This window comes from Mesoplodon bidens (genome assembly GCF_964165515.1).
Source record: "Mesoplodon bidens genome assembly, contig: HAP1_SCAFFOLD_525, whole genome shotgun sequence".
Classification (NCBI taxonomy): Eukaryota; Metazoa; Chordata; class Mammalia; order Artiodactyla; family Ziphiidae; genus Mesoplodon; species Mesoplodon bidens.
The window spans coordinates 63,963-75,385 of NW_027671268.1; the positions used below are offsets into that span (position 1 = coordinate 63,963).

General features: G+C 46.3%; 1 protein-coding gene across 1 annotated transcript; it reads left to right on the plus strand.

Annotated features, from left to right (window-relative positions):
- Positions 1-331: 331 nt before the first annotated feature.
- LOC308611618 (protein FAM170A-like) lies at positions 332-1,194 on the plus strand (the record flags this gene model as incomplete). The annotated part of the gene is made up of 1 exon (XM_081260334.1): positions 332-1,194. A coding segment is annotated over one exon (863 nt), but the record flags the coding sequence as incomplete, so codon positions are not given.
- Between the last annotated feature and the right edge of the window lie 10,229 nt (positions 1,195-11,423).

Sequence of the window (11,423 nt, forward strand, 5' to 3'; positions counted from 1 at the left end):
CACCACAGCCCCATTCCACAAGGAATGCACCACCGATATTCCCAAACTCACACTCCTCGTCGTACACGCATCCAGCCGCATCCCTCACATACCACAGCCCTCACCACCATACTCCACACCCCTGTATACAGACACCGCTCCAGTATCCCCCCCACGCACATGAAAAGCCCACAGATGACACCAGATACACCACTCCGTCCTACGGCCAACAGACACCAAGCTCACGACATAGCTATGTCGTGCCAATGTCCCTCTCTCGTCTACCACACCTGCTCCCTCAGCTTCCGGCATGGCCCATGCATGTTATTATGATTTTAATTTCCTTTTTCAGGAATCCGGAGATTTCATCGAGACACTGCCCAGCCTAGAGCAGCCCTAGCCCAGGATCAGGGAGAAGGAGAGACCGCTCCCCCATCACACTGTGTCTCCTCCTCACCCTCTTCACCCTCTAAGAACTATCTGCACCCAGACAAAGAGGAAAGGGGCATGAAAATATACTACATGCAGGTACAAGTGAACAAGGGTGTCGCTGTCTCCTGGAAGACAAAGAAACCCTTGGAGTTGCCTGAAAAGCAGCTGAGGATAGAAGAAGTGACCCTTCCTGAGGATGTGTGCGCAGTAGCCACTGAGCCCTCTTCTGATGTGTCCACCGAAAGCCTCCTGTCTGACAGTGAGCCCACTGGGGAGGAGAAAGAGTATGAGGAAAGGGCCGAGCCAGGCAGCCCATCAGGGCCACCTGCCGTCGAGGAGAGACCCAGCGCCAAGACAGCGGACTGGATGGTGACCATGGAGACCGGCTTCAGGTGCATGGCCTGCTGCCGGGTCTTCCCCGCCTTGGAGATCCTCCAGCAGCACGTGAAGTTCGGCATCCTGGAGGGCTTCAGCTGCCGTGTCTCTCATCTCACCATGGTCCAGCTGATGGGCAATGTGGAATCCAAGAGCACCCCTGAGGAGGAGGACGAGGAGGAGGAGGAGGAGAACGAGGAGGAGGAGGACGACGAGGAGGAGGAGGAGGAGGAGGAAGAGAAGCAAGAAGAAAAGGAGAATGAGGGAGCGCAGCCCACGGGGGAAGGCCCCAGCCCAAAGAGACCCCGCAGGCAGGGTCTTTTCTCTCCTTTGAGTTCCAAACAGCAACTGAGATTCATGGGACCGAAGATCCTGGAAGACGGTGTGGCCGTCCCTCGGAAGAGGTAAGGCTTGAGGCTGGCAGTCTTCTGAGCCTATGTCACGAGGGCCCAGAGGAGTCTAAGGGAAGGGGCCGCACACATGTGCTGGTTGACCTAATGGCTCTGCAGTTGCATCAAATGGGACACACCCAGCACTACCAAAGGCATTGAGCTCTGTTGACGTAAACAAGAAGGTGGAGCCTTTTCCTAGGAGTTTTCTCAGGGTCTGCACGACGGACCTCAACTCTTAGAGGACGTACTGCCAGCAGCGCCTTCTCGGCAGAGAGAGCCAGGAGTGGTCTCCAGAGAGGACAGGGGCCCTGGCAGGACCAGACCGTTGAGGTCTGAGAGCCTTGGGCCTGAGCCGAGATCTCACCCGGACCACTGGACCTAGCCTTCTGTGACAAAGGGGAATATGAAAGAGAGTCACGTGGAAATGAGGTCCCCCGAGATATGGAAATGTTCCAGAACCTTCGTTGCGTGGTAGTTGATCTGGAGCCAAGCTCACTGTGGTGTGTGTGGCTCTGAGCATTAAGGCAACGCTGGAGGGTAACCCTGACCAGCAGAGCTTGGAGTGCTGCTTGTCTCTTCCTGTTCTACCTCATTTGTTTTATCCCTTCCAGGGAGAAGAAAGGACCCTCGGGAGAGTAGCAGACAGAAGGCCGTGGTCTGAAGGAGGATGAAGGGACCGGCACTCAGTCTAACATCATATGACGATAGAAGCGTCCTATGCAATAAAGGGCATTTTCCAAACCTTTCCTGGAGCTTTTATTTAATTACATTTTTCTATCTATGCATCTATCTGTCATCTACATCTGTATCTTTCAAGGTTTGTGAACAAGCTTTCACATAAGCACTAGAGACGTCCACCAGCATTTTCCAGAAGAGGCCTGCAAATTGCTGGGGACTCCTCACAAATAGGGAATGGCCACAACCCCTGCCACACAGACTATGCGCGTGGCCCTCCTGACGTACTCCCACTCTCTCTCTGAATTTCCCAACGTCTGAGATGAGGGTGCTGGCTGGAGGCAATGATCACGTGCAGGCTGAATCTTCTCCAGATTCTGATTCTCTTCCTGGGCCTATCGTCCTCAAGCACAGTCTCCATGTCCCTGGCCACACTGATCTCTCTCCTTCAGTCCTTCCCTCCCTCGCTCTCCTGCCTCCCAGTGCAGAGAATACTGTTTTGCATTTGAGACGACATTTAGTTTTTGTTCACAGAATTCTCACCTGTTCTACTGTGGCCTCCGTTGTGAACATTCCAAAGCTGAGAATTTTCTTTTTTTCTCCCTCATTTCTGCTGAGTCTTTACCTTCCTAATGCAGTGAACTCAGAGTGCCTAGCTGACTGGATGGGGACAAAAATCCAGGGAGCAAAGAGAAATAATAAAAGAATATATCAGTTAATTTTTCATAGTGTTATCCAACTACATATTTTTAAAATTTTGGAATACTATTAGGAATCTTCTCTTTATAAAAAACTGAATTATTGGGCTTCCCTGGTGGAGCAGTGGTTAAGAATATGCCTGCGAATGCAGGGGACATGGGTTCGAGCCCTGGTCTGGGAAGATCCCACGTGCCACGGAGTAACTCAGCCCGCGCGCCACAACTACTGAGCCTGCGCTCTAGAGCCCGTGTGCCACATCTACCGAGCCCACGTGCCACAACTACGGAAGCCTGCGTGCCTAGAGCCCATGCTCCGCAACAAGAGAAGCCACTGCAATGAGAAGCCCGTGCACCACAGCCAAGAGTAGCCCCCGCTCACTGCAACTAGAGAACGCCCGCTAGCAGCAACAAAGACCCAATGCAGCCCAAAATAACTTAATTAATTTTAAAAAATTGAATTAGTTTCAAGGGTACAATGTATAAAAGTACAATAAAAGCCCCCCTTCAGAACCCCCCAACCCCACTCTCAAGATGGAATAGATATGCTGTGATACAATTTATAGTCGTAGCACTACTACTCCTCCCACCACATCCCAAATCCTCTGAGCCAGGTGCAGCAGCTCCCTTTCACAATGCTAGCACCCGCCACAAGACAGATGATAATCCCTTTGGACATTTCAAGGAGCGGCACCAAGGCAACAGTACCTGGGAAATGCCACTGACAGCTCAGAATATCCATGGCATTTCTAGAGCCTCGGCACTGCTCTCGCTCTGGGAATGAAGGTCCAAAAAGCACATCGGAGAATGTCCATAGTTGTAAACAAGCTCCACCTTTGAAACACAATCTACATAGAACCACATATACAAGCCTGCACGATGGAGGAAGCCAAGGTCTCCTCCATGATTTCCCTTCTGACCACCTTAGTGTCTCCTCAACCATAAAAGGTGAACTTGAAACTCAGGACCTTGCCTTGTCCCCAGAAACATCCAAGCTTGGATCAGTCTTTCTAAGACCAGATCCTTGCTCTCTGAACTATTAGAGACTTGTCACATACACAGAAGTAGAACAGGATTGTTTCTATCTACCTGGGGACCAGGAGTCTTTCACATTGCTCCTGTTAAAACTCTCACAACAGCAAAACTTTACCTACAAAGGGTTCAAGCTATGACACTCCCAATTTCCACAAACCTCCTCAGCTCTTGTGAGTCACATGCAGCCAATTCCAGGAATTGGAAACATGGTTGTGAGGATGAAACTGACTTTGGGGCTCCCCTTGGATATGGTCTTCCAGACTTACCAAAAGGCCATTAAGAGGAAGGTTTACCCCACCTCAGGGAAACCCGAGGCAGTACTTGCAGTCAAGGGCTGGCCATGGCTTCTGAGCTACATCCAAAAAGAATTTCATACTGTACCTGGATCTGCTGAAGCCATTTCTGACTGTCCGAGAGCCAGCATGTACCGCTCCTCAACTGCCTCCATTGTGGATCATCAGTAGGGCTGTCAGATTTAGTAAATATAAGTACAGGATGCCCAGTTCAACTTGAACTTCACATGAATAATAAGTCATTATTTTTAGTATAAGTAGATCCTATGAACTCTTTGGGGCATACTTATCTTAAAAATGTACTTGTTGTTTCTCTGACATTCAGATTTAACTAAACAGCCTATATTTTATCTGTCAACCCTACCCTTCAGAAATGATGGAGGCTCATAGAGATCCAGGAGACGCCTCAGCGCCTCCTCAGCTTTTATTTCTACGTCCTGGACAGCGAGCACGAACCTTCCAGTCCCAGTCATTGGCTAGAATGGAGGATATTCTCTGTTTTAGAGCTTTTTCTACTTGTCATTGTTATTATCTTCCTTATTTTAAAGAGATGTTTATTTTTTCCCAAACTTCATAGCTCATCCAAAAGTATTTCAAAGTTCATTAGACAAGGGAAAAACAACATGGGTCTGAAAACTGAAGGAAACCGCCTGGTGTTTAGTAAAGAAGTAGTAGGGAGACTGAAAAAGCCAAACTTAATAAGCAAATCTCTCCAAGGGTATTTTCAGAGCTTGATACCCTCCCACACCCTGAAAATATTATTACATCAAAAACGTAGAACTGCTAACCAAATGTAAGGCTCCCATATGATTCTATCAAAGTGAGGATGCTTCTTTACGAAGCAGTGAGCACACTTGCTGCCCCAGGGACCTTGGCAGTTGCAACGTAGGGCTCTTCCCTCTGGGATGGAAACAGCAAGTTTTCCTGTGGTCTACACGCTGGCCCCCAAAATACTACACTCCCAATACTTGTCAACTTTAAGTATTTTTCTACATATCTCCATTTTTCTGTTACTATTTGGACTACATCCTAGACTTGACACTACATAAATTGCATTCAAGAAGCTATTTTTAAAAGTTGGTAGGAAACCTTAAATCTATAGCTTGCAGTCCCTGGCTTACTTTCATCCAGGTGCATAAGTGTTTTCAAAAGTAGTCAGGTTAGTTACCCCATATCACAGCCCCACGCTTGTGTCACAGATATAAAAATGGAACATGATATTTAAGGTTTTAGTTGCCAAATCATCAAGCCTCCCAGACAGAGGCAATAGGGCAGAATGATTACAGAGGCATGGATTTTGATTTGCTCCAGTGTCTTGGGCAAGTCACTTGGCCTCTGTATTTATTTGTACTTATCTGCACTTATCTGTCACTTGGGGGTCATAATTGTACCTGGTCCATGGGTACGTTGTACAAATGATCTGTAAAGTAGTTACAAGAAACCGACACAGAGTAAGCACTCCACAGACATTGGCTATTAGCTATTGGAAATATTTCTCCATGAAACAGATGACTTTATCAGTGGATGACTCGGTGGGAGACAGTGAATCACAGAATCACAGCATGTTGAAAGTGACCTAGTTCACACTCTTATGTGAAAAAAAGAAAAGTGTGCCTGTGTAGAAAATGTCTGAAAGCTTACCTAACAAATAGTTTATCATGTTAACTTGGAGAATTAGAATAAAACAGGAAAGCAGGAAAGAAAAACTTGAGTGTAATTCAATTTCTCTATCATTTGTGTTTCTACACTGAGACTCTGAATACACTGGAAGCGCAATGTTTTTTAATGTGGCGGGATAAAGGTTTTCACGTTTTCCTGATCCATCCGTATTATTATCTCAGAATTGCTGGCAGTTCTTGCCATCTTTGGATCTACACCCATCTGAGTCAGGGGGCCATTCTGGACGGAGGAGATAATAGAGCAGAAGTGAAGTGAGAGGAAAGGAGAGACAAGATTTTCTCTTTTCTCTTCCAAGAGGAAAGGTCTTTGGAATGGGAACAACTCACAACCAAACTTTGGGGAAAGGATGTGATGGAAAATGAGACAAACATCCTACCCCTGTGATGAGAAGGATTCCCTGGGCTGGATGGAGGGAGGTCACAGGTGGCTGGACAAGGAAACCAACTAGGGAGAAACACCACAAGTGCAGAGCAAACACCCTGAGGCCACTCAGCCTGACTCCATGCAAACATGTGTCCAGCAGCCAGCCCTTCACCTGTGGCTCCCCAGCAAGACAGGTACCTCGGGGGTGCCAACTCATTCTGAGTCCATTATGCCTGGCCATTCATAAACCGCTGTCTAACGTGTGAGGAATAAACTCTCAATGTTTATGAGGAAATTGGGGAAGGAGATTGAAAGGTTACTTAAACGGAAAAAAAAGAAGTTCAGGAAGGCAGGATGGTAGAGAGACAAGAAAAAGACCTTAAAAGATAGAAAGGATTTGCCAAAGAAGAGAAAGAAAAAGAAATGATTCCGAATGGCTTAACCTGCAGCTAGGAAGTTAAGGAAGATTATTGATGGGTGAAGACTATGGAATAAAGTGAATAAAAGTTTTCAGAAGTTGCTGAGAATATGGTAAGAAGCATGATTATCCAATTATGAATTGGCTGCAATGGCATTCTAGGGGGACACTAGGAAGGGGAAGCAAATGTTCCTGAGATGACAGTGGCAGGTGGAAAGTTGTTTCAGGGGAAGAGCAGTCTTGCAGAGGGTGTATGAGAGGAGGGCAAGTGTGAGCAAGCAAGGAAATACTAAGTGTATACGGTTCCATCACTGAGTGCACCCAGCCCGGTCGTCAGCCTTGAGAACAAGCAGGACTTCAGGTACTGGAGCTACATTTCAGTCATCAAGACTTGAGAAGACACCCTTAACTCAGGTCTTCTCTTCAAACTCCATCTTTCCTTCTTGACCTTCATTTGGCCTCTTCCCTTACCCTCAAGCTGTGGACTGAGGCCACAGAGCAAGACGGGTCACTAGTGTCCTCCATCCCCTGGCGACTGTGGTTCACATCAGTGGAGTACCAAAGGCAATAACCAAGTAACAGACACAAGAGTGTATGAAGAAGAAGAGATTCTGATAAGGCTTTCTGTGACAGTGTGGGCCAAGTCGGCTCTATATGGCTGGTATCACCTGAATTATGAGCAGCCTTAGGGGAGAAGTTCTCAGAAGGCAGAGCCTGGCTCTCTAGAGGCTCTGCGTGCTCACAGCCCACTCCAAGACCTCAGTTACACCTTCGGCCCCCAATATCTCTCCCTCTGCCTGCTCAGAGTTTTTGAAGGCTTCTTTCCTCCACATTTCTCTTGAGCGGTGGAGGAGGAAGATGAGCTTCAGGCCAGCTCAGACTCCCCTGGGATCCCAGCAGGATGCCTATCATTAACCTCCCACCTTCTAGGAAGCTCCTAAGATCTTCACATTTGGGGCAGTTTTCATTTCAGCTGTGCTTCAAATTGCTGGCTGGAGACGGCCTGTTGGAAGGTGGCTGAAAGCAAGTAGCAATCCTTCGGGCAGCCTGGCCCTTCTCGACTGTCAGACATCTTCAGGGATATTCTAGGAAATGTTGTTTGTTCTAGAGAAGGGAGGGAAACAATCCAATTGTCCAATAATGCTTGAACGGAAAATAAATGATGCTATATGCATGTGATGAAATAATATCAAGCAGTCAAAAATCAAAGACCTAGATCTATATGGATTCACGTGGATAAATCTTGAAAACATAATATTGATTGAAAGAAAATAAGATCAAGAATGTTAGATTGTGATAACAGGTATGTAAGTATTTAAATATTTAAATCAATTCAACATATTGCTTCTATATATATATAGATGCAAGAAAATAAACTTTATCCAAAGAACACATTATTTACATTTCATATGCTCATTTATCTAGGAGACCCAAAAGAACCCACAGATAAACTAGCAGGAACTAATAAGACGGTTCAACAAGGCACACACATACAAGATCAATAAATTTTAAAAGTCAATCAGGCTCCTCTACACTGGCGATAACAAATTAGAAAGTGTAAAAGAAAATAAGAAAAAAAGAAGATCTAAAAATTGTCACAAGAGCCATATAAATTATTTAGAGCTAAGCATACGTAGAAGGCAATATAACTAACAAACTGAGTACGAACAGTTAAACTCCACCCAACCCAAGGTTAGGAAAAGACTGTTGTTACTTTATGAGAACAGACCCTCTTCTTAAGTGGCAGATCAGTAAGTGAGAGTGAATCAAAGAAACACAGCATTTGAAAAGTCAGCTAGTCCAAGCCTCTTGATGGCACATACAGAAGCTGAAGCCCAGATAGGTTGAGTTACTTGGTAAAGGGCCCAACGTCCTGACTCAAGGACTAGCATTTTTCACTCATTCGTAAGACACAATCAAATGCAGTACCTTGGAAAGAGATGGGAAAAAAATGAAGAAATCAATTATATAGTTCCTCATCTTTAAGTACAGAAATAGCTGTGACAAAATTACACGTATTGAGGGAAAATTGAAGTGCAGAGTTTAAAATGTCAATAATCCACAGGGAAACTGGAGACCACTGAAAATATTCATATTAAATCTCTCTAGAAAAGACATTAAAAGATGTCCACTCAAAATGTGAATTTTATAATACACATGGTATGATACAATTTATAATAGATATGGTATGAACCTTTCCCTTTCACGGGAAAGGTTCAGCTGGGAGAAAGGAAATGTTCTTGAAAATGGGGCCTGTGCTATTGCAGACACTGTGCTCCACCTAGGTCCACGGAATGCTCTGATGTCATCACTGAGGTCACAGAATTCCACTGTGCGCCTGGCAACCTTGCAAACATAACAGCCCTGGTGAGCACTAGGCAGTACTGCTGGTTCACTAAGTGGTACAAGTTTTTCAGCCATTTAGGAGACTTGACTATTTTTATTTGTATTGAATCATTTCAACGGATTGCCCAAGAGCCAACAAGGGCCAACCTGTAGGGAAGAGGAGGAGTTGGACATCTCTTGAGGCATCTTCTAAGGGAGACTTCTAGTTGGTACCATGAAACGGCGACAAAAGAGGAAACATCTGGAAAATGAAGAGTCCCAGGAAACTGCCGAGAACGGAGGAGGTATGTGGGGGGCAACTTGCTGGGGCACATGGGTTTCTGCCAAACTAAACCTTCTCTAGGATGGGGGGGACTGAGAACGTGTCACCTGTGAAGCAGGGAGCGAGAGACCTTGTCTCACTGACGCTGCCGTATCCATCCGGAGGGTCCCTGTGGTGTGAGACGGCACAGAACGGCCAGATGCCCCCTGGGAGATGGGAGGTCAGCTCCGCTGGTCTGAGGACTCTCTCCTGGGGCTGCCGGGCCTGGAGCTTTGTCGGACTCATAGCAGGCTGCATCCTGCTTGCACAGACCTAGAGATGCAGCTTTTCTCAGTCCCCGATTTCTCTCTTATTCTCTTGGATCTTTCCCTGGGGTCATGAGGTGGGGGATGTGAAGGATGCAAGGATGCTGAGAGAGACCCATGAGTTGCTTGGCCTCTTTTACCAAAGTGGAAAGAGAAGCCCCATGAGTTGAAGGCTCTGTTGAAAAGTATCTTGACAAGTGGAATGCAGTTCGAAAGAAGATTGTTTGTCTAGGGATGGTGTCATATTGAAAGCAAGGAGGTTTTATTCCTTCAACAGGAAGAATTGCCCAAAGGAGATCAAGGGAAAGGAAGGGTTTTCCAGAGACTGAGACCACGTGGGCGGGAGCGAGAAATGTCCTCAGGGTCCTGCAGGGAGCTCTGAGAGCCACGGGCCACGGGGTGCCTGCGTGCATTAAATGTAGGCGAGTAGCTTGCCCTGGGAGAGGCGTGGTCACCCCAGAGTTCCAGCTAGACGTCTCTGCCCCAGATTAGAACCCAGTAGCTCCTACCAGGCCCAGAGACTGTAGGGTGGGCCCTGCCAATGGAGGTCTAGACAGCAGGCAGATTTTCAGGCAGTGGCTGGGACAGGCTGGGGAAGGCAATGACTGCCCCTGACCATTCAGAATATTTTGCTCTATGTTCCTGTGTGTGTGTGTGTGACTGTGTGTGCGTGTGTGTGCGTGGTAGTGCAGAGATGAGCAGGATGAATGGGGGTAGAGTGCTTATCAGGTATAAAGTCTGCGTGGTAAAGTTCTTGTCACCCTGCCTGGACCTGGCTGACATTGAGTGTACGTAAGAGTGTATACAGAATTCTTGTTAGGGGTGTTTTATGAGACAGTAACTCATACACCCATGTACACTCTGATACAGCAAAAATATCACACACCCCACATATAACTTCCTTAGTAAACCACACACAGCACATGGAGGTATATACACGCATCCCTCCTATACTACGTTCTCATACAACCCATCTGTACCACAATCCTGTCCTCCAACACCAAACGCTGGAGATGAGATATGCATATAGACACACACACTATATATATAGGACACACAAACACACACTATATATATATATGTATATCCTCAACTCTCGCACAAACACAGCTAACTTCAGCCATCGCTAAATACCTCTATAAGAACCAGTCACGTGTCATACACACCACACTTATAACACATTCTTGAGTAATGCCAGACCCGCTTTGTACAAACCACAGTAAACCACAGTGTCACTAACCCATGTCAGGGTTGCCAGAGAAAATATGGGCTATCCAGTTCAATTTGAATTCCAGATAAACAACAAGTAATTTTTCAGTATCAGTATGTCCCAAATATGGTATGGGCCATACTTACACTAAAAGTAAGTAAGACCAAATACTGCATGGGAATACTTACACTAAAAAATTATTCTGGGTTTATCGGAAACTGAAATTTAACTGGGTGCTCTGTATTTTTCTTTGCTTAGTTTGGTAACCCTTATATACTTACCACCAGCTCAGGTATTATATATTTATTGTATTTTGGTTTAGTCTGTGTCTTCCACTACTAGAATGTGCAGCATTACCAGAGACTAGAACAATGGAAGAGTGCCAGATACACAGGAGTAGCTGCTTACTGAATCTTGGTGAACGAATGAATGAACACACACCATAAATACAAGCCAAACCATGTAATGAGGAAAAGTTACATGTCCCAGAATTCCTGACTTGTGAACAGAAACCATGCACACAAAGGCCACAGACACAGATAAGACACATCTGCACCGTGCTCCCCATGCCAACCCCACACTTACCACAGACTTAACTGATACACATCACTCACTCACTCTTCCCACATACTCACAGTCACCACCGAGGCCTACATTTCCAACAAGACAGTGACAGAGTAAGTACTGATTGGAATTAAATACTGGAGGATCCACTGGGAACCACACTCTCAACTGTGTGTATTCACTGCACCTGACACGTGTCACACACTCAGTAAATATTTGTGGACAGAGGACTGATGAACCCACCCTGAGCCTTTCATTCCTCCCTCAGGAATCTCGAAGTCACAAGAGGATCCCCCTCACCTTCGATCCACTGTGGTGGCCCAAGGCTGCAGCCCAGGGCCAGGGGAGGTCTCCTCTGCCCCTAAACACTTCTCCTGTGCTTCTTCTCCGCGCAAGCTC